At 33.7% G+C, this 26,220-nt stretch overlaps 1 protein-coding gene across 1 annotated transcript in view; it reads right to left on the bottom strand.

Moving 5' to 3' along the window:
• The window catches only part of OSBPL9 (Oxysterol-binding protein- protein 9), a 50,280-nt gene that overhangs the window by 8,599 nt on the left and 15,461 nt on the right, over positions 1 to 26,220 (bottom strand). The window contains exons 3-9 of the mRNA XM_051211367.1: positions 25,004 to 25,078; positions 14,190 to 14,240; positions 7,513 to 11,178; positions 4,306 to 6,701; positions 3,588 to 4,252; positions 1,994 to 2,421; positions 961 to 1,154 (exon numbers count right to left, since the gene is read on the bottom strand). Coding sequence (XP_051071423.1) covers positions 961 to 1,154; positions 1,994 to 2,421; positions 3,588 to 3,723 — 758 coding nt within the window. The 5' untranslated portion in view covers positions 3,724 to 4,252; positions 4,306 to 6,701; positions 7,513 to 11,178; positions 14,190 to 14,240; positions 25,004 to 25,078. The remainder of the gene's footprint in view (positions 1 to 960; positions 1,155 to 1,993; positions 2,422 to 3,587; positions 4,253 to 4,305; positions 6,702 to 7,512; positions 11,179 to 14,189; positions 14,241 to 25,003; positions 25,079 to 26,220) is intronic.

Here is a 26,220-nt window from a genome sequence, read left to right as displayed (position 1 = left end):
AATTTAATTATCATCAGTTGTATCATGAGCTTCGTAAGCTGATAAATAATTTTTAGTCTTGATTGCATATCTCATACTTAGATGATAGTTCCAATTCATTATTATTACCAAACAAGTCAACCAACCAGCAAATTTTTTTTGTATTTCACTGAGTTTTATAAACCAATTATCTACTCTGAATAGTTCATTTTACAATTTATTATTAGGTAGCTTTGATAAAACTAAATATTTCAACTCCTTTACAAAAACTATTTCAAAGAGTAATCCAGCAAAAATTAACTGTTACTATGACTACTGTAAAGTTACTTGGATCTGTGCACATATGTGCCAGGTCTTAAATTATTTATGACTAGCTAGTTTAAAACTATAACAAAAAGTGAAAGACTTGTCCTTTGAAAAGAGATGAAAATGAAGAACTGTATATATAATACAGAGAAACGGTACTAAAGCAAGTATTTACTTTGATCTATCTACGTACAATAGGAGCTTGTATCACATGATTTGTTTACTAAATTCATTCAATCAATCATATAACCTAATTAAAGGAAATTTCGTGCTAACATTTCAAAATAAAACAAATTGTGTTCTATATTTAGAAAATCATACGATACTTAGCTTCCGGACTTTAGTTTCATGGACTGACACACCAAAGAAAAAAGTTAGATTAGAAATATACGGGATATTTATAGTGGATGCTAATGATTCCTAACTGCGCTTTAACAGTCCGTTGTTAGCTGCTAAAGATACACTTTAAATTAGCTAAACAACATTATTTTACTCGATTCTATATTATAAAAAACCCATTAATTCACAAGTTTTCGATAGGATTACGTATTCTGAAATGAAATTAATCATTTCTTTTCAGACAAGCAGCAAGTAAAACAAAAAACAACCCAAAAATGGATTGATTAACCCAATCCACACTATAATGTAAATAATCACTCAGAAATGTATACCAACCTGCCATATCCACATGGAAACGTAACCACATATTCTTCATCACGACTTAGTAATGATATGACAGCTGAACCAACCATTTCTACAGCTATACTTAGACCAAGAAATTTTGATTTAGTCCACAAGTGTCCATCTACAGCTATTTGATTATTAACATGTTCAGCATAAAAGGCGGATATAGGAGGATGGTGTGAGACCTAATGGCAGAAATATAAAAAAATAAACATTTTAGAAATACGATCATATCACATGTTTGATGATCAGTATCGCTGATAAAAATGAAATATGTATTGAACATGCTTACAGGATATTAGAATTTCAATAAATGTCATATTAACGATATGTTTATTCACATAACATGTACGAGACACATAATATTGTGACTGATTCATGAACGATCTAGTAACGACGCTATAAGCTTCCACATAAACCACTACAACAACTAACTGGTACTTATAACTTATAAAATCTGTAGAATTTAAAATTCTGAATATGAAAAATAAGTACCCTATGTTGAAGGTGAAGGTGTATGTAGTATATGCCCTTTTATTTCCTCAATGCAAAAAATACATATTTTGGTTTGTCTACAGTGACTGGTCTCATATAACTGAAAACTGAGTTAACGCTTTCGTAAACCTTTGTTTAGTGAATAAAATTTACTTCTATTTGTAAAAACCAAACCAATGAATAGAAACGTTTTCAGCCCGAACAACGACTACTAGCTATTTTTGTTTGTATCGGTACTAATTAAAGCTTCAAAACTGGATAAATGAAAGGAAAAGATGCATTGATGTGATGAAAGTACAGCGAAATCACAAATGGAAAAAAGTTTGATATACCTCACATTATGAAAAAAACCCGTATAATTCATGATATTCAGGAAAGTATGATCTCTAGAAATCCGGTAGATTTTATCACATAATAGAGAGAATTAAAAAACACATATGAAGACAACTCAAATCTCTATGTCTATTTAGTAAAGCTTTAGACAACAATAGAATCCACAACAGAAGATATGACGACAGTAGAGACCTACCTGTTCTGCTAAGAAGACTACGGAATTGTGAGGCGCCCAAGGAACAGGACCAGAATTATATAATTTTTCCTGTGGTTTTTCTGATGCATTTGTCGAATCATCTCCACTCTCTGTAGATAAAGGCCAATAACAGCGAAATATTTCACCTAATGTAGGATTGTAAGGTTTCTTAGCAACTGACGATCGTCTGCCAGCATGGAATGCAGACAAATACCACCGAAGACAAGCAACCATACGATCACGAGGCGTTGATGCATTAGGAATAACAGCCCATAAATCAGCATGTGCTAAAAAGTCTGCATACATTTCCAGTGTAGAACGACGTTCGAGAATGAATGTGGGCAAAGTGATTCTAGTTAAATCCATTCCGATCCGAAGCTGAGAAAGAAGATGTGTTATCACAGAACCGTGTGATTGCACAGAACCTACTTAATAAACAACGAAATACAGAAGTGAGAATAAGTAAACTTAAGAAATACTGGTTGTTTTAAATTTTGACAAAATCTACAAAAGTACTCATAGTTTAACTTTAACAAAGAAAATAGATTCCTTAGAAATATACTTCTCACTGTGATAGAAAATAGGCGATCGTAATAACAAGTGTGAAGCATGAAGGCCGTGCTCTTTAGTAGAACTAAGAAAAGGACCACATGTCGAACAATAAGCTTAGTTAACTACATCATAACCAGAAAGCTATTATATGTAAAAATTATATTTCAACAATAAGTATTTCAGTATGAAGAACAAAAACAAAATTCATTTAATTATTAAATAAACCAATATCCCACTCAAACAATCAAATCCAAACACTAACAATCCAACTATAGTGATATTAAAGCCATTACTGAAGCATCCAAAAAACAACTGACATAGCAGTCACATTAAAAACAATAACTTCCAATCAAATACCTGAATTCCGCAGCGAAAAGAAGAAATAGTACAAACCAGTACGTGCATATCAACCAAAATGACACATGACTGCAACTGAACAGTAACGCAAGGAGCCCTCCAACTTCTTGTATTCTGTAGCTAACAAGCAAAATAAGACTCCCAACCAAATAATACAATAGTCTCTCACAGCTTTCTACTTTAGAGATTAGGATTGATACCAAACGCCCAGTGGGGAGAACTACGTTTATAAATCGTCAACTGAAATTGGTAAATATCAAGTAGTTTATCTTATAATTTATACTCCAGAAGATATATTAAAAAATTGGTTGACACGAAATCAAATATCGTGACGTAAAAGACTTGTATTTATGGCTAGATTATAAACATTTTAGGTTTGAATCTTCAAGTATGAATTTAAGTAACAACGAATTACAGTAAGTCTGTTTTTTTGGTGGAGTTTTGTTCTCAGGACCCTCCTGAATATTAGTAAAATCTTCTTTATGAGTGTAAAACAAGCATCAATAAATTAACATTACAGATCAGTACTAACTGTAATTACAACTAAAAATATAAACCAACCCTCTAAATTATGAAGGAGTTAAGTAAATGATATAACATACAATTAAATTATGATAGTTAAATATACACATAAAAACATAAACAACAGCATTTCGCAGGAACAATCATGATTTAATTTACTTACACTCTTCTTCCTTTTCATCATCATACAATTCGTCGAAGGTATCATCCAAAGACGAATTCGTCTGATTATTTGATGATGACTGACTTGAACGATAACGACCAGATTTCGTTATAGGCACAGTTGGATTTGAATGCATGCTTAGAATTGTATTACTAAAAGACAAAAGTGAGGTGTTTAAATGAAGGAATGGAGAGAAAAGGTATATGGAAACACTGTAGTCTGTGTGAATGCATAACAATAAAAAAGCCTATATAGTAGCAACCATGTAATTTGAGTTTAAGATATTCGACTGCCAAAACTGCTAACGGACCATTTCATTTTATTTGAACAACAAACTAATGTTACTATTATTGATAAAAAATCTGAGGCCCAAAGACAAGAACATGAACTACTTGGTTGTCGAGTTGCATGATAGGAATTTATAAAACCGCGTGATTATTCATAATAATGAAACTACTACTATTTATACTATACAACAATAAGCTTATATATGTCTAGCAGCATCTTGAATACAATCGTAAGGCAATGACTTTGATTATTTTAGGTAGATAAATTATCTGAGACGATTTTCAAATGGAATTGTATTAATATGAGCAATATCAAACATACCAGTAGCACACATCTACAAAAAGTAGTCACAGTAATTTTGTACCAACGTAATCAAACTATTAAATATATATTAAGAAAAAATCGAAAATAATATGGAATAAGACATTACTCAGTTGAAGAACACAAATTCTGTTTGTACAGAAATCTCACAGGTACACTGGCATTAGTACAATATGTTATGCTCGTGCGTGAACGTACATACACGCGAGTACAAACAAACTTATGACGCCTAAACGTCTATAAGCACCTCGAGAAAATGTTGAGTTGTAGTACGTAAAATAATTGAAAACTCATCGTTATATATAGTATCGTCTTGTATCTAAATCGATAATTAATGTAATATCATTCATGAAAATATTTTAGTCATTAAATTTTGTGAGTCCATATCTTTATTCCTAAAAAAAGACAGCATTTCATTGTTGTCAGTAATTACGAAACAATTAACAACAGCATTGTTGCGATTATATCCAATCATCAGCAACCAAGAAGAAATAGAATGTGAAGGTCATACTCAAATGATCTTTTGGCAATCAGAATAAGTTTTAACTTTTAATACGAGATTAATTAACACTTCAATTTATACTACCTACGATAGCGTTTACTCTATTAAAAGGTTGGGTTTGATTATTAAAGAACTTCAATGTTGACTAGTTAGTGATAATTTAAAATTCGGTGAGAGAACTTGTGACACACACACAAGTTAGCGAGTAAGAAAAAATCAAGATCCTAATACGTAACCCAGTAAAGTCTTTTACATAATACAATAACTGGTCCTACTGAAAACCTATCTAAAACGAATGGTGATAAATCATGTTACCCCAGAAAAATGTAAACATGGCGTCAGCTGTTTACAAATCTATACAAAGTTGAATGAGGTTCCCATCAGCCACTTATCCACGACGCACAACCTGGTACATATATGCATCGTGTCAATTTGCCGCACCACGTCAGTATGTCGAGAAGCCAAATTAGTAGGAGTAGTAGCAATGCTAATGGTATTAGGAACTATGCATGGAAAATATGATTCAAGGAGCACTGGATTTGTGGAACAAAAAGTAAAATAAATAATAATTTAAGGTATTTCAGAAACATACTGTTCAAATGAAGATAGTATGAATGAGTCTTTATTATTTATGACTGATTCTCAGCCATGTCACACCCAAAGTCTTCTAGCAATGGTTACGATAAACGCGCGGACCCCGATAAAGTGGTCTGAGCTTATTTACAAGGCTCCGTCAATGAATGCATGGACTAATATCACGCTTTGAGTTTGGCAGTCCCTAGCAATCTACCGCTATATAGTACATCGGGGCAAACAGTAGTTGGACATGCATAATACATGTCTCAACTACCGCAATCGATCAAGTCAAGATATACAACCTAATCAATAGATTTTCATAAGGCATTAGTCATTAATAATTAAATAAATAAATATACTTTTATTATTTCGATAGAATACAATAATTCTATTATGATCACAACTTCATTTCATTCTTCAACAGACGCACATGACGACGAAATTTGGTGGGACCTTTGAACCAATAGAAACTTCTTTGCGAGTTAGCGTTCGTTACGATTCAATACATTTAATATTTACTTCAGGCAGTAAATTAAAAAAGTTGGGATATTTTAAATTTCAACTCTTCAATAAATAAGAACTGACATAGTAGTTAGATTCAAATCATACCCATTCACCGATGAAGTCCTCAGTGTCCAAACTGGAAAAACCGGAGTTCAACACACAGAATCTCTAGTTACTATAAATCTCATGCTAAATTTTATCAATTAGTTTCACTATTTTGAGATAAGATATGTACATAATAAACCTAAAAGGAACTGAAATTAAAGCTAACGGAATATTGTGAAATTATCCGCATTTGAAAGTATTACATACTATCAACGTGAGTAGCAACAAACACATAAAACTACTATGTTAGGACTTAGCTAATTAGACCAATTCATAGAAAAAAATAACCACAGAGTTCGGATGAATTATTACATACTCCTTGACAGGTTGTGGAGAATTTGTTATTGCGCAGTTGACAGAAATATCTTCTTGAGTATCAAAGAATTCTTCATCCTCTTCTTCTTGATCCAATTGAGCCTGATCATCATCTGAAGAAGAATAAGACCTAACTGGCATTCTTGGGATGGACAATGGTGGATAATTAGAAGAGGGTGAATCTAATGCATCAAAGCATCTTTTCACAATCACAGTATCATTAGGGAGTGATGAAGAAATAGTAGCTAGCTGCTCAGGATATGAACGTATTGAATGGGATTCGATGGATGATTCTGTAGTAGAAGATGGCCGCTTGTGTAATTTGCTTTTTTCCAAACGTCGAGAATTACGAGTAGAATGTTTTTTGGAAGGTTTCTGTGTTATAATAGGGGAAGCATTAGATAAGGACTCTTGACAAGAAGTGAATGGATTTTCACCATCACCTTCACCACTTTGAAGGTTCATAAATGTATGATTTATCTCATGTACTTTTAAATCATAATCTGAAAGAGAAGTAAAAATAACAATGATAAAAAATACATATGAGTTATTCAGACTATGACTACAATAATAATGGACAATTAGTAAACAAAGTTGACTCTTTAAAAAATGTATCTACAACTGTACAAGTGAAATCAGAAGTTTAGAAATGCACTTCTGATGATTTGAAGCAATAATCAGCAAAGTAGTTTGCCAAGACAGAAGGTAAGTACAAACATTACATTTTATTTAGTGACAAGGGTTGGAAGATCGAATTAAAGAATATAACAGTTCAAAGTCACGTGAAAGTGCTTTCGTCTATTTGTATAATCACAGGACATCTGCAACAAGCCTCGATCCTGAAAATAAAATATCATACACTAAATTACACTAAGCATATTTCTGCTAAGATTTTAGACACTTTGGATGGAGACAATATTTGTTACTTGTTAAAGGTCAAAGGTTAACTAAATTGTAAGTAACTTCTTTGTAAATAATCTAGTTAGATACATTCGGTTCCCCTTTATGAATTTGAATAAAGCAAAATAATATGAATTTATTTTACTTTATGTCTCCCCTTCAGCTGCTTACGACCGTATTCGTATCAAAGTGTAACATTGAAATATTATAATACAATAAAAAGTAATAGAGATTGGTGACGGAAAGAATCGGAATAACAACGATTATCAGTAATAATTATATATATATACCTTTATAATGAGATTAAGTCTTACAAATTTGATTAACATTGAGAAATTAAATTAAAGAGAATAAACACATATTCGACCTAATCTATGAATGAAATAAATAACACTTTAGAACAATGGGATATACCTTTCACTTTCAATGTAGAGAAAGCACTGCTTGATATAGACGTATCGAATTGTAAAGTTTGCGGAATGTCAACTGCATCAGAAACAATGTTGTCATTCAAAGTAATCGGTATACGATATGAACTATTGACTGAACCCTAAAGTGTATACAGAAAGATATATTTTCAAGATGAGAAAGATAATGTTTTGAGATTCAAATGCAAAAAATTCATTTCCATATTAATCAAAGTAAGTTGCTAAATCAAAAACTTAAAAGCATAAATAATAGTTAAAAGGAAAGTAAGTTTATCACAAATGTCACTTAATTCTATTTGATTTATATTAATGAATTATCGATATTTCATTAAAAATAAACAATATCATTGTCATGTATCCTATTATATTAGTTCAACAAACCAATTAGCTGAACAAGGTAACTGCTGTATCAATCCCGCTAGTGATGAGTTCATTTTGTGACTATTTAGGATATACTGACAGCAATGTAGAAATCTAGAATTTACTCGGTGATTTGAAAAATAATGATAATAATAAAACATATATGGGAAAAATTAAGCGACCTAGGCATACAAAAAAGGTACCGAGCATGTAACTCATCTAATTTGAATGATGCAACCTTAAAAAGCATCGACCCTACAAAATCAAGTATGGACAAGTAATATTGTTTCATCAAAATATTTATCAAACAACAAGTACTGCAAAGATAGATTCAAAAACAATACAAAACAATTACTAAGTTAATAACATACTGTGAAAATGATAACAAAATCTACACCGATTTACAGCCATAATGAAGTTCATACAAAATTAGAGACAACACTGAAAAATAAGAATACATTATATGAACAGGGCTTTGATACTGCTCGGGCGCCCAGACCGAAGCAAGTGGTTTTCTTAGGGGGCCACACCCCCAGCCTTTGACCTAAAAGTCAAACCCACAAGGAAGTGAAGCATCGTTAGGAGATGCAGTCACATGGTAGCCGGTGACCAACGATTGGTTCTTACTCTATTTGTTCCCTCAGCATACAGGAGCCTATGTGCATAATTGATTTGGGATCCGGTTAAAGAGCTGGAAGCAGCAGCTGCATCTAGTAACTGCCGGAAGCTCTTCCAACTCATCTGAGTCACTAGAAGCAAAAAGTCTGGTGTGAACGAAACAATCTGTGAGGATGACGAGATGCCAATCACTAACACCCATCGACATCTTGGACGATGGGCTGAATTCTTCGAAGGGCAGTTCAACTGGTCTGCTGCGCCGGCAACGTCGGTCGGATTGTCCTGCTCTCCATAGCCTGTGACGACTGATCCACCAAATGAAGCGGAAGTCCGCAAGGAACTCCAACTCTTGAAGCGCTACAAATCACCGGGGCCCAGATGACTTACCTCCGGCTCTTTTTAAAGATGGTGGTGACTTTCTGGCTAAGGAACTGACAACGTTGTTTACAAAAGTCTGGGAGGCAGAGAGTGTACCAACGTCATGGGATGAGTCGATAGTTTTCCGTATTTTAATCAGTTGGCAATCATTGTCCGTAGGTACGGTATGTACTTTGCACATTCTAGACTTGCAGGACCCTGATCCTGTACTCACCCTGGATGGTGAGCAGATAGAAGTAGTCGAGAAGTTCGTGTATCTAGTTAACTGCATAAGTGCTGGTGGCAGTGTGAGTGATGAGATCAATGCACGAATAGTGAAAGCCAGAGCGGCTTATGCCAATCTGGGCTATCTTTGGCGCCTTCGTGATGTTAGTCTGGCTGTAAAAGGTCGGATCTACAAGGCGTCGGTGAGAGCAGTTTTGCTCTATGCTTGTGAAACCTGGTCTCTCCGAGTTGAGGACGTTAGACGACTCTTTGTGTTCGATCATCGCTGTCTCCGAAGGATTGCTGACATTCAGTGGCAACACCATGTCAGTAATGCAGAAGTTCGGCATCGTGTGTTCGGGCACAGAGATGATAATGCAATCGATGTCATCATCTTGAAACACCGATTTCGGTGGCTTGGACATATTCTACGAATGTCGTCCCAGAGAATTCCACGTCGTGCATTATTTGCCGACTCTGGGACTGGTTGGAAGAAGCGGAGAAGTGGTCAGTGCATGACATGGTGTCGTGGCATGAAAGGAAGCTGCAAAGAGATGGCTTCTGTTAGTCCTTCACGACTCCCTGGTTGGGGTCCGAGAGATGGTGCAACACGGCTAGAGACGTTATCAGATATGGCTCAGAATAGAAGCCAGTGGCGATCCTGCTGTGACCTTCCTTTACTTTCTTCATAAAAAGTGGTTGTATCTTCCTTAACTGAAAGATTTCTTCTGATTGTACAATCGGAACTAATTTGTTCATAACCTATAACACAAAAGTTAATTTAATGGGGTGGGAGAAGATATTAGTTTGTTTCAAGAAGAAAAATTTGGTATAGCGCACAACAAAGAGTTTTTTAGCATATTACAGTACTACTACTAATAATAAGTTAAATATTATAATCAAAGGATTCTTTCCTATTTACACTATCAAATAAGTATTCATATCCTAAACTGAGATGTTAGAAAAGTGATTAATATCATAATCCAGACACATTTCGTGGGGCGAAAATAAAATGGATTATGATTTGTTATGAAAAAATAGTGAGACAATGACACCTATTATATATTACAGTGTAGAAAGCTTTCGGACTGTGACAAGTGACAGATATCGTGATTAAAATACTTGAAAGATGAATTCACCTAAACAATAATCTAAATTGTAACTTGACCATTGAATGTTAAAACAGGGTTTTCCTAATTAAAACTTTTACAAAACAATAATCTCGGCAAGGGAAATACTATGAATAATCCATACAATGGGTAAAGTTAAACGAAAAGAAAACCGTCAAGTAATGAAACTACGTGTAACAAATAGTTCCAGAAAAAATGTAAACATAGAATACAATGAACATCCAAGCTGTGAATTGAAGCCATCATGTATTCTTACATGCAATTAGCTACATTAATCAAGTAAATGAGATATATGCCTATGATGAGTGGACAAACCAAACAACTATTTCCAAGAATTAATAAAGTATTACAAAAAATCTTTTAAAAGACTAAAATGCACCAGAATAAATAACCAGTTACACATTTGTACACTTAACTATTGCATATATTACATTCAGTCAATGACTTTTCAATACTATGAAGTCTTAGTTTGTAGAATCGAAACTAAAGTAGGAATGAAAAATAACTTTTCATGTATTGTACATGAATGATAGAAAAAAGATAATACTGGAGATTTAATTCAGTCATTTGAAAACAACTTAAATCCGGAAGTTCGCGAATAAGAACAGATTTATTAGATCGACCCTAAGAATACACAGATATACCATCATTACGCAATAATCACTATTTCTAAATAATAATTAAACGGTGACAAAAATATACTAGTTACAGAAAAAGAATAGCTGACGAAATACAGAGTATCACTATAGACGTAGAAGCAAAATGAATCTTCAGCATTAATCAAATGACCTTTCTATTAGGTATGGATTGAATATATAACCACGATACAACCCTAATAGATTGTACACCAACCAACAATTAACTCCAAATACTAACCGATACAATCATTTACTGTGACCACTTATGGTAAAATAGGATCCTGCTAACAGAAGTATACGAAATGTCCTCCTTATTGCGTCACCCTGATAAGTTCAAAACAAAAACATAAAACAAAGATAAGAGCATCACTGAAACCATGAGTAGAGTACACGTATTTAAATACTCTATATATATATATATATATATATATATATATATATATATATATATTCCATAAATATGGGGAAAACATTTACTGAAACTTAGCGTAATAAATATGAAGTAATAGTAGAATAAACATTCAGATGAACATTAGGTGTAATGAGAAGTAAACTATATACTCTATATATCTTTTCTACATAAAAAATGTTCACCGTTGATTTGTTTACATTCTGTTAAGCTAATATTTGTTGTTATGGACTGACATAATCAATAGAAAAGAAATTAGACTAAAAACTAAACAGTGCAAATTTCCTTATACAACCAGCTATTGATGGCTTCCATAGACTAGTGTCATTTAGATATTGGTGCAGTGCTCAAGCAAAGATATTTTTCAACGTACATGTATTTAAGTAAATATTCTAAACCAAAATAGGTGACAGCATTGTATGAGTAAACAAAGATCGAAAATTACTTAATAGTCACAAATGAGTTGGAACAACTGGCTAGACGCTTAAAGTTTGAATAAAAAACTGGAAGTAGTTAGTTTTTTTTTAAATCTCTGCGAAACAAGGTACATTCATACTAAACAACGAAATCTATTCACAAATATTAAATACTGAATCAAACTGTCATCAACTAAGTACACGTAAGCAAACGGTTCACCAGTAAGTACAAGAATAGATTTTTAATAAACGTAAAACATTTAAATAAAACTGCGAAAGGAAGCTGTAGACATGAAAAGGATGAATAGCAATTGGAAAGGACTGCCCAGGACTAGGTTGGATGGAGAGAGTTGGTGGGTAGCCTATGCTCCTCCATAAGAGGTAACAGGGGCAATTAAGTAAGTGAAAGGAAGTTGCATGATTCTTGAACAGTTGAAATATAACCATATTAATGCTGCAACCAACCCCTTCTGAGAGTTCGGTGAACATTTATCGAAAACATAAGAAATATGGTTACTAATTTTAGCCATTTATATTTAACTAACAAACTATAGAGATAAGCTAAATATGAGGCAAAACAACATCGCACATAGTATACATATATTAACAACAGAACTAGACGCGTTATATAAAGAATTAAGACACGTTATAAAACACACCGAATAGTAATTAATAAAGCAGACACAACGGAGAAACGTAAGTATACTAAAGTAAAGTATAAGAAATATGAGTGAACCACACTATAATCAGACCACAGAATGTTAGTAATTCTCAGAGATGAAGCTAAATACATGAGACGCTAGATCACAACCCAGGATATCAAAATTGATGTATTTGGTAAAATCGGTAAGGACATAAAAAAACTGTACGCAAAAACACCGAAGTATTTAAATGATAACTAGTTTAGCAAAATATTGTGGACTGTGCTACTGATGTCGATAGATATAAATAGTATGAATCATTAATCGAAAGTGAAGTGCCTGGGAGCAGAAGGTTAGAAAGATCGAAGAAAAGAGAACGAGAATAGTAAATGTTTGTTGTGGAAATGAAGGAACAGTGAAGTCTGAGACGATTGATTGACATTTTGCAAAGGGAACAGTTAAATTTGAGATAATTGATTGACGTTTTGCAAATTAACTATTTACTGTATGGCTCTCAGATTTTATCAAGATGTCCTGTAATTTTGTATTCAAATACATCTGGTTGAACCTACTTGTGTTCCAGTTCACCACAATATAATAAAACAATCTTTAACAAATAACTTTATCAACATAACACTGTCAATATTTTCTTATGCAATTAGTGTAAATTTTATGCCATTAGTTAACAAATATGAGATATTTTTAGGTCCCAATACAAAAGTGGTTGTACGCTAACAATTTCAGATATCTCCTCAAATCGCCAAAACCTTAGAATAGAAAAGGTAGGGAATATTATAGAAAAGTCATTAGTCAAATGAAAACAACTTTCTCAATAAATAAGTGGTGTATATCACACAACTAAAAAACACCCATCAATTGTAATACTAAAATAAAACTGATTTGTGAGATTATTAATTATAATCAAAATTATTGAATTATTCTTAGGAAATGAGGCAATAGCAGACAGTTACGATTGTGCCATACCTCAAATCAGCACAGCGACAAAGCAAGAAAACAAGACAGGGAAAGGAGAGTACTTAAGTTCAACTCCAACGAATGCTGAAACATGAGGGAAACTGTTAAAAGAAATAAGATTGAAGAGTGAAGAATCAGGAAACAAATTTAACACAAAACTTAGACGAATAGAGATGAGTGTAACTGCATCACTGTGACTGGTTTTGTGCCATGTCGCCAAAAATCCCCGACGAATGAATCAGATTATTGAGTGGACGCTAACCAAAACAGTGCAGATCAAGATAGGCGGCAGTTTACACACACGTAAAACATGCTCTAATCATTCCAATGGATTAAAATTTATAGACTCATTATTGAACTTGGAAATTTATGATCCAGAATGTGAACTCTGTACATATTTTCTACTATTTTAGACTACACTTTATAGTCATACACTGAAACAAGGCGGAGTGTTTTATAGTATATTCAGAGTTTGGTTGGCAAGTTGACGTCTCTTCCGTAACACAGATAGCGAAAGAAAGCAAGAGCTATGGGAGCCTTCTATACAACTTCAGAGATTTTGTCAGATAGTAACCTAACAACTTTGATGAAAATCCAAAGATAAGTGAAGTGATTATCACCCTCATTTCCTATGGTAAAACCAGCAATGATGCAGATCAAACAGAAAGTAACATCTCATGTTGATAAGGAGATATAAATATCTTGTCAGCCTCGTACATAAACCAAATCCAAGGATTCTAATAATCGAAGAGACATAGAAACGAGAATGTAGACCGTCAGTAAATTTGAAGCCAACACAAAATATTGCTCAGTCACGATTGATATTAGTATGTTTCGGAAACGAATTTCAATTCATATTAATTTATGGGCTATTATCATTAATATTCAACTTACTCTGGCAAACTGGAGGCATACAATTGTCTTTTTCACCAGTTCGATAAGCCTCTGTAAAGATTGAAAAATGAAAACAAAACAACGGTAACATGATCAATGAGACAGTTTATTACAAAATATGTAAGTAATAAGTGATGAAAGGAGAAAGGCAAGGAGGAAAGGTAGGAAGGTAAAACATTAGTCATTTCAATTTAGTATACTGCTACACACACCAGATGAAGACAAAGTGTTTAGCTTGCTCTTCTGACATACTTATTTAAACTTTCACAGTATCAGTGCTACAATGATTATTTTGATTCCTTTACTATTTATTGTTTTTATTTTATTTCATCATTTTGATGTGGCATGGCAGTGAGGGTGGTCATCACTTCCCGGTTGTCCACACCGTGGAAGGGTTCTTCTGGAGGTACCTGAAAAGGAAATTCGATTAGAAGTGGTCTTAGTGACCTGAGAGCGTAACCACAATGCCCAAGGGACAATTGCTTGAGGTCAGTCACACACGACCTTTTTTCGAGTAATTTTTGTGTTAGCTCTGTACTTGTCGAGACCTTACCGCCGGAGGCGGATATCCGTGGGATAAGGCGAGGTGTGCATTTTTAGGGTCTACCATTTCTTACCCCACCCCTCCTTGTGGGAAGACAGCGTCGCTGTTATGCTGGTCATCTGAGGGAAACATCTTACTGTCGTCACACCTCTGCACAGTCAGCAGTATGACTTCGCCTTCGGACCTTGGGTTTGCTGCTTTTAGTCTTACCGTTCTTCAACAGACCTGTCTGGCATGGTAGGACCTTGATGAACGATTGTTCCAGCCAGTATAACCTATCTGGTTCATCACGATAAGCAAGCACGACCACCACGTCAAGATAGCAGCAACGGTCGGGCCATTAAATCTAACGTAAAATTGTCCCAGGTTCTACAACGATAATGACTAACTGACTTTTGAAACAGTTTAATCTGAAAGTGTTGAAATATCGGATAAAGAAAACAAAAAGCAGCATGTCAGTCAAGTCATTAACCAATCCATGGACATATTTTGACAGACTTGATATACTATCCAATGAAAATAGTAATGATCAAACACGAGGCCAGAGAATAATACAAGAGTATAGACAATAAACACATATATGCAAATATTGACAGCATAATTAGTATAAACAACTTAACGCATTTTAAGTGAACAGGAGAAACTGTTAGCTAGGTATGGAAAAGCTAGTAAATCAATTATCTTTCCAAGTTCATGGTGACGATGCTATGTATCAACATAAAGAAAACCAACACAAATGGAAGAGCCAACTAAGAGAACAAAGGGCCAATAATATGAAACATAGTAGTCATATAACATAACTAATTAGGAATTACTATTTGAATAACTGAAATAAAACACAGTTGATCAACAAAACTTCCATTAATTGAGTAATCTGTACTTTAATTTCCCCAATTCAAAACAGTAATGATGTTTTGTGTTACGATAAGAATTTTCCTAATCGTCGCATGAATCTTATTTGAAATTAGCATATGCGATTTCCTAAAACCATTCACTGATGAAAATCTAAAGAAATAAATAATCTTAAGTAAGAAACAAGGTAATCATAACTGTGCAGTATTATTACTAGTCCTAAGCAAATGAAAGTGGAGTACAAAAAATGAACATGTCTACGCCTAACATAAATGTGTACCTTTGTTAGTATTCCTTTTTCTTTCTGCCAAATAATATGGCATCAAACAGAGTTATTCTGATTGACAACCATGATCGGTAAAACATTATAACCCAACAGGTACAGTTAAAATCCTTAAAGATAATACGATAGAAACCAACAGACACCTTCGAATATGGCAGTTAAAATACATGTCAATTAAAAATATCAGTCAGCAAATTCATGATTCTTTCCAACCAATAGGCTAAACATTCAATTAACATAAGCTATTACCAACTATTTATTGTAAAATAAATAGGGGTTTCCTCTACCTGACTACTAATATCACAATTGAAGCAAACAGTTTGCGACGAATTACGTGTCAATAGCTGACCAAATAGTTTGTGGTAATGTTTCGGGCTTGGGAATTTTGAGAGGTGAGTATGAATACGACGAGTAGCCATAACCACAAGGTCGCAGGTAGATCTTGATGAATTATGCCAACCCTAGGACTACGTCCAGGGTTTTCTGTTGACTAGTTCCGACCACCCATTTTGTCGGAATATCAAAAAATTCGAACTGTATACCATAAATGCATAAGTATGTGTTTGTCATGAGCATAAACGAAAATTTGCGACACGAAAGATCGATGGACAGAAAATCGATTTGCCTTTAGTGTCTACCAGTCAATCAATTGAAAACTCAGATAATAAAAAAAACATAAACATTATCAAAATATCACTATAATGAGGTGTAAAATAGAAACATGATTATTACGAGTTCACATAAAACCCAAGGAACATTGAACAGGACATACATTAATATTAAACATTTTATGAGTCTAATAAAAACTTTCTTAACTGCCTGAGTACAGTGATAAAGTAAGTCAATAAGGGTTGAGAAGTACCTGATATCATATAAGAAATGTTAATGAGATATTATGCAAGGGATGGATGATTTTGTTTGCTGATTAAAAAGGTGAGTTGAAAAAGAACTGTAACATTAAAAAACACTGAAAATGAGTAAAAAACAGAAATTCTTGGAAATAATCTTTCGAGGTACACTGTTTATCATGAAGAGTTATTAAACAGACAAAAATTATCAATATCAAAGTAAACACAAAATATCATTGCGACAGAAAACGGTCAATCAAACAAGTGGATTTACATCACATGATCAGTTATCAAAATTATTTATTTATTTTTAAAGGAAAAACCCGTAATATATTCCTTAAGTTGTTGTTTAACCGTTTGAAAGTGATTCTCCTTGGTAATGATCAAATTTCTCTTTTAGAAAGTTTGCATATGACCCCTTATAAAAGCCAGTATAAGGTAATGTGTATACAATTCGAAACTTCATTACTACACACAAAACAGTAGCTAACTCAATCTATCTAAGAACTAAACAATGCAAAATAAATACAGATTTGTAAAGTTCAATGATTTATCACCATCCAACTGTAATCTCAATAAAATACTGCTGCATCTATGCGCCTAGAAAATCACATAATCCAAATATGAGTAGTTAAAAACGTCTTAAGAAATATATATATATATATATATATATATACTTGGGTTGACTGCCTTTTCTGTAAGGTATATCAAAGAAAACTATCCATAGAATAATAGCATACAAACCGACCGATAAAGTACAAGCCGTTCCAAACAGTTTGTGTATTTTGAAGAAATTTGAACAGTATGGTCCAAATATCTGAACGAGTTATGATACTTTGTGGATTATCTTGAGTTTTAAATGCTAAAATACTTTTTGTTCAGTCGATCATAGTTGAATTGATCATGAAGGAGAAAATGTAACGAATAGAGGAAAGCAAAGAAATTGTGTTAGTTCACTATTATATAAGATAGAAATTTAATGAATGATAACACAACCTACTGAATGCAAGGGGAAATGAAAGTTGGTTTTGAAACATCTGTATAAATCTTATTCTTAAAATGTCAATATTTATTTTAACTGTCAATGTAGAACTGGTATAAAAGCAGATGAACTATTCCATACATGGAAAGATGCATATTGCGTTACGACTTACTTTATCTGAAGCAAAACTAGGATGGAAGAAACTATAAGGTAATTACACTGAAATATCGCATTTACGCTAATCTGAACTATGATCTTCATAGCTTTTAGACCAAAGCAATGTTATGGTATTTATAGCAGTTAGTACAGGTGAACGTCTGAAGTTATAAAACAAACAGATGTATTTATTATCGTGTGATTAAACATAAACACACATTAATTTTAGCCAATCATGTCTATTTTAAGGTTTCTCCAAATGAATTTCTAGGTCTAGGTCTAAGGTCATCCCTATGCAATACTACCAACCAATAAGATAGTGACATGATTCAAACTCAATGTGCATTTACCATTTTACCTGCTCTTGTAGAGCTAGGTATATAGGTCGTTCGATGCGTACTTTATCCAAAAGAATTCAAGAACATTGTCCGGCGTGGCTAAAAAGAGGAGGCAACGGCTCAATAAGAAGTTTTATAATTGAACACCTTGTGAACAGAGGTCACTCAACCAAGACAGACTCTGCCTTCAAAGTCATCTACAAGGTAAGTAGAAGCCTTCCTAAGACAATTAGACTGCATCTTCTTTGCATTGCCGAGGCAATAGCCATACATTTTGAAAAACCAGAATTATGTGTACAAAAGAGACTTAATGTATTAAGAAAAATTTTCTTCTATTTCTTCATACTCTTGTTCCCTTACAGCCACCTGCTTCATCTTCCATCTTCCCTTCAAATCTTCTACCCCCAACCGGTTTGTTTTTATTTCCACGATCATTCCGATCACATTTCATCTCTGTTTCAACATTTTATTTTATCATGCTGAGCCATCCTTTCCCAATGATAATTTCCCTATCTATCCTTTGATGAATACTTAAGCCATTAACAATCAAACGATTATTAAACTTCCCGTGTTTTAAAATAATTTTTAATACCTTTGTTAACTTAACCCCACTGTCACCATGTATAACAGAAGTTTATTGTCAGTATTATTATCATCCTGTAAAAATAAGTATATATATTTGCGATTGCGCAACTTTGAAAAAGAATTCGCCGAAAACAGAACTCTTCGCTGAACTAGTCTTTCTTATATGAAAAAACATCAAAAAGATGATGTCTACAACTTTTCCTTAGGCATTTCACTCATAGAAGTGGTAGAGAATATAACTAATGACTGGATACTTGTTGTCAGACACCATTTGCACGAAAAATAATATACACTCATCCTCACACGTTGTCGATCACAAGACTTTTGGATTGCACAACTGCCTAGTGATAAATAATGAAAAGTCTATTTAATCAACTCTTTATTTAACTACGATAGAAAAGTATTTTGCACTCCTTCATATACTTTTTAGGGGAAATTGTAAAGATATGTAATTATGCACTCTATGTTTTTAACGATACAGCATATTGTTACACACTAATATGTTCTAATATATTGGTGAGTGAGCTATGTGGTTAGATATATCAACAGGTCAACTCAGAAAGTACACTGACTGATACCATAATTATTTTTAGAAAAATCGATGACCTATTTATCGATAAATATATTTTCCAATTGACAACACTTAAGTGAACAATATGTGGAAGATAAAATTCACGAAGCTAATTAGTATCAATGAATATGGAATAAGGTTTAGAAAGAAAATTGTAAAAGCTACTATTTTAAAGTGGTCAGAAGAGACTGTTGATAAGTGCTAGCTGATGAGCTGTATTTGTAGCAGTAAAAGTAACTAAAGATCCCTTTACTGAATGATAAAGAATGAATAGTTGAATATTAAACACTTTTATTTCACGAATGATACCATAAAAGGAATTTAGTACTGTGAAATTACCTTCCCTTAATTTGAACCGGTAAATTCTGCAAATGTGCAGTAGAAACAAAATATTTCTAGGGAAAAAGTCAAGGTTCTAACGTAAGGAAGGATATAAACAAACAATGGCGTTAGTAGCTGAAATCAAGAACGAACTGCTACTATCTTATCCGAGCACGTGCCAAACCAACTGTGTGTACACATAAAGTCTCAAAAACAAAAACGAGTCTTAGATTAAGATGAAAGTGAGAATTTTAATAATTTATTAGAGTAGGAGCTAGGTAAGTACTAAGTGCAGTGTCACAAGGACAATTACCAACATTATCCTGAAAAGTGGAAACGATCTGACCAGAGATCAGTTGTTCGAATTCGTAAGCGGAAAATTATCATCAGCAATGGTTCATACACACAGAAAGTGACCGAAAAGATGAGAGGGACACATTTCGTAATATTTCAACTGGCCTTCTATTAAAATTTTATTGCCCAGCGACAGAGCGAACTAAATGCAAACAGTGGACATTTAACATAGCTGCACCTCAATAAAAGCCCGAAATAGAAGTCGTTACCAACATAAGCTTTCATATACGATCCTTCTTTATGCTTACTAACCCTCCAGTGACACTGGCTGCCGATCAGAGATCTCTAGTCAACTCTATACTAGACCCTACTTTCCATTTACTACCAATTACTATGCATGATCATGATATCTGCTTTATATTCCTGGAACCACGTACCCTTTGTTCTGACTCTTTTCCTTTTACCTTCAAAATTCGAAGTTAGGGTTTGACTGGTGATGCAGTTTAATGGTTTCTGCAGTGTGTCTCACCCATCTCAAGCGCCTTTTCTTAATATCTGCCTCGATCGGCAGCTGGTCTGTTCTCTGCCACAGATTGTTACTGATGGTCTCTGTTCAATGGATCTGGAGTATCATACATATTGAGTGACAGTTGTTTTGAGTCACAGATATTCTTCAATTGTAAGAAAGCTCCCTTGTTTTGCCAAACTGTGCATTGGCATCTGTATCAAATCTTTCTTATTCATCAATGATGGTAACCACGTACGTGAAGGTTTCCATCTCATCCAAAGCTTTTCCATAGAGTATGATTTAATTGGTGCTTCAAGATTTCTCTTTTTCCCCTGTAACGCCTATTCTTGCCGAAGCCGATGACTCAATGGATTCCTCCATCTGTATATTTTGCTGTGTATGCGATAGAACCTCTATGTAATTTGTAAAGTCTTTTTCTTAATCCGTGAAGGTCTTCACGATCCAGTCAGTAACTTAAGGAAAGAGAAAAGGTGGGGATATGCATCCTTCTTCGACATCAGTTTTCATTCAGAATACACCTATCTGTAAGCTCTCTTCCATGCACGGCTTTATAATTCAGTCCTCAGTAGGAGTTCCAAATGATGGTGACCATCTTTTCGGGCACTACATAGAACAAAAGAGGATTTCATGGGATTTAACCATTCAGGCTGTCGAATAACCTTTTCAGAATCAAGAAAGTTGACGTAAAGTCCAATTCAATTTGTTACTCATCAATGATTCACAGTATCGCAATTCGGTCGATAAAGAATAATCCTTAGCAAACCCAGCTTCCCGGCGTCGAATTTGGCTATCTACTGAATCTTTTATTCGCTTCAGAAACACTTGAAAACTTCCCCCCTGTAACGAGAGTGGCGTGCTTCTGTAGTTCTGACACTGATTAATACTTTCTTTGGTATCTCAATGAAGTACACCCAATTAACACTATGTGGTCGCGGTCGTCCTAGTATACAAAAGAAGAAACCTTGAGTAAATATAAATTATCTTAACCAATATCCTTTATATGTTCTTCTGAACAATAATTCATCGTCTAACTGAAACAAATAAGCTGTGATTTCAAGACAGTCTGGTAGGTTTCTTCTCTGATTGACAATGTATCGACCAGATACTCTACCAATCATTGCAAAATAAACAAAAATTATTGATGATGATATGTTACTCAATCAAATAATAGGTATTATCAAGAGAAATAGATGAGTGAGAATATCCTAAAACCATTCGAATCTGGTGTTCTGTATCAAACACCGCTGTATTATATAACCTCCAAAAGTAAAATATAAGCTGAGGTTATATATATTTGAGGAATAATCCCTTTGAAGATTGCTAGACGAATTTTGGGTTTATAAAGTGTGTAATCTTGGTATTAGTTGAGGAGTATTGTGTAGGTAATGAATCCTAGTCGACTACACTAAATGTTGAGTCAATAGTGTTGAAAATAAACTAGATACAGAAGCCTCGCGATGATCAGATCAACAGTGGTAAAACTTCGTTACCAGGTACACGTCTATGTTCATATATGGGAGGTAATGACACTACACAGGAGAAACAGTACAACTTATCAATTATTACCAACGGTTAGATTTAAATTCAATTGCCTGAACGTACCATTACAATAACTAGACAATAATCATTCAAATACCACATTATTTGATATATGCAAAGAACCAAACACTTAAACCTGGTACTGAAACATAAATTATAATAAATTCGTGTCTGTGTGCGTTATATTAAAAGAAAGAACCATGACAAACATTTGTGCATGAAAGAAAACGATTCGACAAAGGTTTTAATGATGAAAGCAGTTATGATATCAAATTTCATATTCGTATAGTTTCGAAAAATTAACAACTGGTAAATAAAAGCAGCTTGTAAAATGGCACAATCTAGAAAGACGTTTATGAAACATAATATTACGACTTTGCTTACGTAGACAGTCGTATACAGTTACAACTTGACAAATCCTTTTACATTCGTGGGCAAAGTTTTGTAGTACAGTAAGCAATAAATATTTTATTATATCACTATTCAATATTCACATTTGTGAGTAAATATTTATTTAGCAGTCACAAATTCAGGTCAAATATATTCATTGTGATTTGTAAGGATTAAGTACACGAAATTAGTAAAGAATAAAACGGACAAGTTGAACAACGTGGTATGCACACATAGAAATATGGTTAAATTTTGTCTTGGGTGGTAACAATTGTTTCGATGACACTTCCCTGATAAATGGAGTGAACATAAAAATAATTCTAGAAACTAGAATGAAAATGTAATGTATTCTTCGTAAAATAACGTGGAAAAAGTTTTCAGATGGCTACAAATAAGAATGATGTATAGCTAAACAGAATATCAACTTTTAAAGAACTGGATTTGAGAGGGTCGCTTTCAAAGTTGAATAAACCCACCAATATAAATCCTAGTATAAAATTATCCATTAATTTCCGACTAGTTACTAATTGATAATGGCTATGATTCAAAGTGAATTGTGATAGTTTAAATCCAAATAGATTAGCGTGTTCCACATGTTCTTTGTTTTCTTTGTAATACCTACTTAGTAAACAGCGCTTTTCTTTACTTTATGATTACAGCATACAATATATTAGTCACAAAGGAATTGGAAGTACTGCGGAATGCAACCGCGATATGAGGTCAAGGTGTGGAACACCTCGATTTATGATTTTTGACAAAAAATGAACTATGAGCGAACTGCATAATTCAACAATGGTATGAGACAGCTGTGATTGTATAATCAGTCCATCATAATTAATGTACAGCCTATCACAAATCTGTGTCATTCAAAGTATCTATATCCCTACAATACGAGACGAAAGTAACAAGATGAATAACTGAGTTGGAACAATAATAGTAGTAATGATAATGAGGGAAACTAAAGCACCACGATAGGGTTTGAGACAGAATGAAAATATATGTATGGAGGAATATTACGACTCAAGGTTTAGAAGATAAAGAGTAAATACACTTTTGTCATTGTGACCGATTCTAAGCCATGTTACACATCTCCAGTGGTTGTGATAACCGCGTAGACTCTAGTCAGGTAGTCTGCATCTACCGGCACGACTCAGACCAACAGTCAACGATTTCATGGACTGATGCCAGATTTTGGCTTGGTCACCCTTAGCTTTATTTCAACCTAGTCCTACATCAATTAATACTCTACATCGAGGTAAGAGGGGAATAAGCATGTGTAACATACGTCCCAACCACCTAAATTCATGAACATTCACAACGTTATCAATCAATTCGACATCTTTCCTTAGTACCAGACGTTGAAAGTCAACATTGTTCATCCGATCGTTCCACAAGCTAATAATGCTTTGAAGACATCGCAGCCTAAGCATATATTTCACTTTCATGGACCTTTTTTAAAGCCACAAAATACTAAAAAGTGAACTATCATGAAGTTCATTAGTTGAGATTTGTATACGGAAGTGGTGAGTGAAACTACAAAACGTTGTGAGTTGAGAAAGAATCCAAAGTAATGACCTCCAGGTAGTCAACTAAGCACTTTGTCATCTACGATATGAAACCCGTATCAAAAGAAGGTTCCGATTTCGCCACAACCACTGAGTGGTTTTAACTAACTCAAGTACAGTGACCGTCCCCGTGAACAAAACTAAATTTGTCCATCAAGACTAGGTAGAAATCAATCAGTTTCTATTCCTGTCTTCCTCAAGTGTGGTTTAATTGGGTGTAGAAGTGTGTGTTGAAGCGAAGATCTGGTGACCAGATGCGTTTCACAAGCTAACATATATCAAAAAATTTTAAAAATACCACTATCTGCACAACATTTTTTGCTTAGTTTTTTAGACAACACCATCTTATATATTATGTACGTTCAAAATAGTCGCTGCCACGAAAACCACGCAGACAAAAAAATAATTTACATCATAAAAGGTATAATCATCTATAGAAACATGAAAAATGTAATAAGAGATTCGGGAATGGTTGATATGCCCACGTACATATGCCTTTGTGCACTGATAGTAAAAATAAAAGGAATACACGTAAAATTAAAAATTAAGGCAATTTTAGGTAGAAAAGTATTGTCTCATAAATACATACAGTCGAAGGTTAACTAACTGCAGTTATTGAGTTCACTAATAAGGAGACTGAACATTTAATACAAATAATGATAATACACGAAGTAACAAAAAAAGATAAACTGTAAATTGTGCAAATATTTAAGACAAGAAATTTTCATGTGAATGAATGGTGTAGTGTGTTATTTAGCAGTTTAACAAATTATGCGTATCAATGAGATATTTTAATTAAGTAGTATTGTAAATTGAATGAAGCCACGTGTCATCGAGTTTGATGCAATTGTGTGTGAGCACGAATAATGAGTCCAAAATCGCGACGAAATAATTGTCGTTCCTCCTTCGTTTATGATAAGTTTTTAGCTTATTTTATTTTGTAGTAAACACTACTTTTAAATTCCATAAGCCTTACCACAAAACACTTCAGTAATAACTAATGTGACTTTAACTTACTTGCATCCGAAAAGTGACAGCGCCCATAATCTCCGGCCGACATTCATCGGACGATGGAATATGACTGACCAGTTGCTGAAATCAAACAGTATAAATGCAATTATACGCCTAAAGTTGATTTTTAAGAAATTTTACAAAGAAAAGTTGGGTAAATATCTATAGTCAATCGCAAACTTTATATATATATATATATATATATATATATATATATATATATATATATATATAAACAATCGAGCTGATTGAATAACTAATCTGTTGCGCTTTAATTGAAAGAAAAATAACGGGAGAGAAAAGACAGGAATGATACAATACCCGAATTCCATATGTTCACGGCAGTTTGCCAAATTAATTTTAAGTCGTAAAACTCAGGCTTCAAGATCGACCAAAAGAAAATCATTAACCTAACCAACCACATATATTGTTCATCATATGCTTTAAACAGACACAAAAATTTGTGCAAAGCAAAGTTACACAAAGACAAACACGAAAAAATTTGCACCACACAGTAATTGTTTAAGTTGCTGGACCTTCCAAAAAAACAAAGATAAGACTAAATAACGGTAAATAGATGTAGGATAAAATGTTTGGGTGTACGAAAATACGAAAGGAATAGTTTGGTAGGTGATCAAGTTGGTCGGATTGGTACATTACAAACGATATTCACAAATGATATGCAGATAAGCGATCTTCTCATGAGCGTAATCTGTGTACCAAACATCACCGGGCATGAACATGACTAGACTGTCTTGAATATTTGTCGAAAAATTGCAAACCAAATAATGTGTGAGAAATATTTGCAAACATTGTTTACCCTTAACAAATCTTGTATTTACATCAATTAATATAGTATTTACTAGACAAAGTATCACCTGGTTCAATTCATATGATCTACACCGTCAGTGTGAAACGTTGTAAAAAAAACAATGGATCATAAAAATTTGTTAAAGTCAATCTGTAATTTAACAAACGTCATCACCTAATGGTTTGATATGTGTCGGTCTATTCCAATGTCCATGATGGAGTCTATCTTATTTTTTTTATCAACTGTCTAACGGCACTTGAGTATTTTATACTCAAGTGCCGTTAGACAGTTGATAAAAAAAAAGTTACAATCTCATATTTTTATTTTAACAATAAAAAGCAGACTACAGAGTTCTGAGTGGATCACTGTAACGCAATCAGTTTTCCCTCGTAAGCTCATAAAATTCGTGTCA

Source organism: Schistosoma haematobium, chromosome ZW, assembly GCF_000699445.3.
Source record: "Schistosoma haematobium chromosome ZW, whole genome shotgun sequence".
Taxonomy (NCBI): Eukaryota; Metazoa; Platyhelminthes; class Trematoda; order Strigeidida; family Schistosomatidae; genus Schistosoma; species Schistosoma haematobium.
Note: the sequence above shows the minus strand (reverse complement) of the source record. Positions and strands in the feature narration are given on the sequence as shown.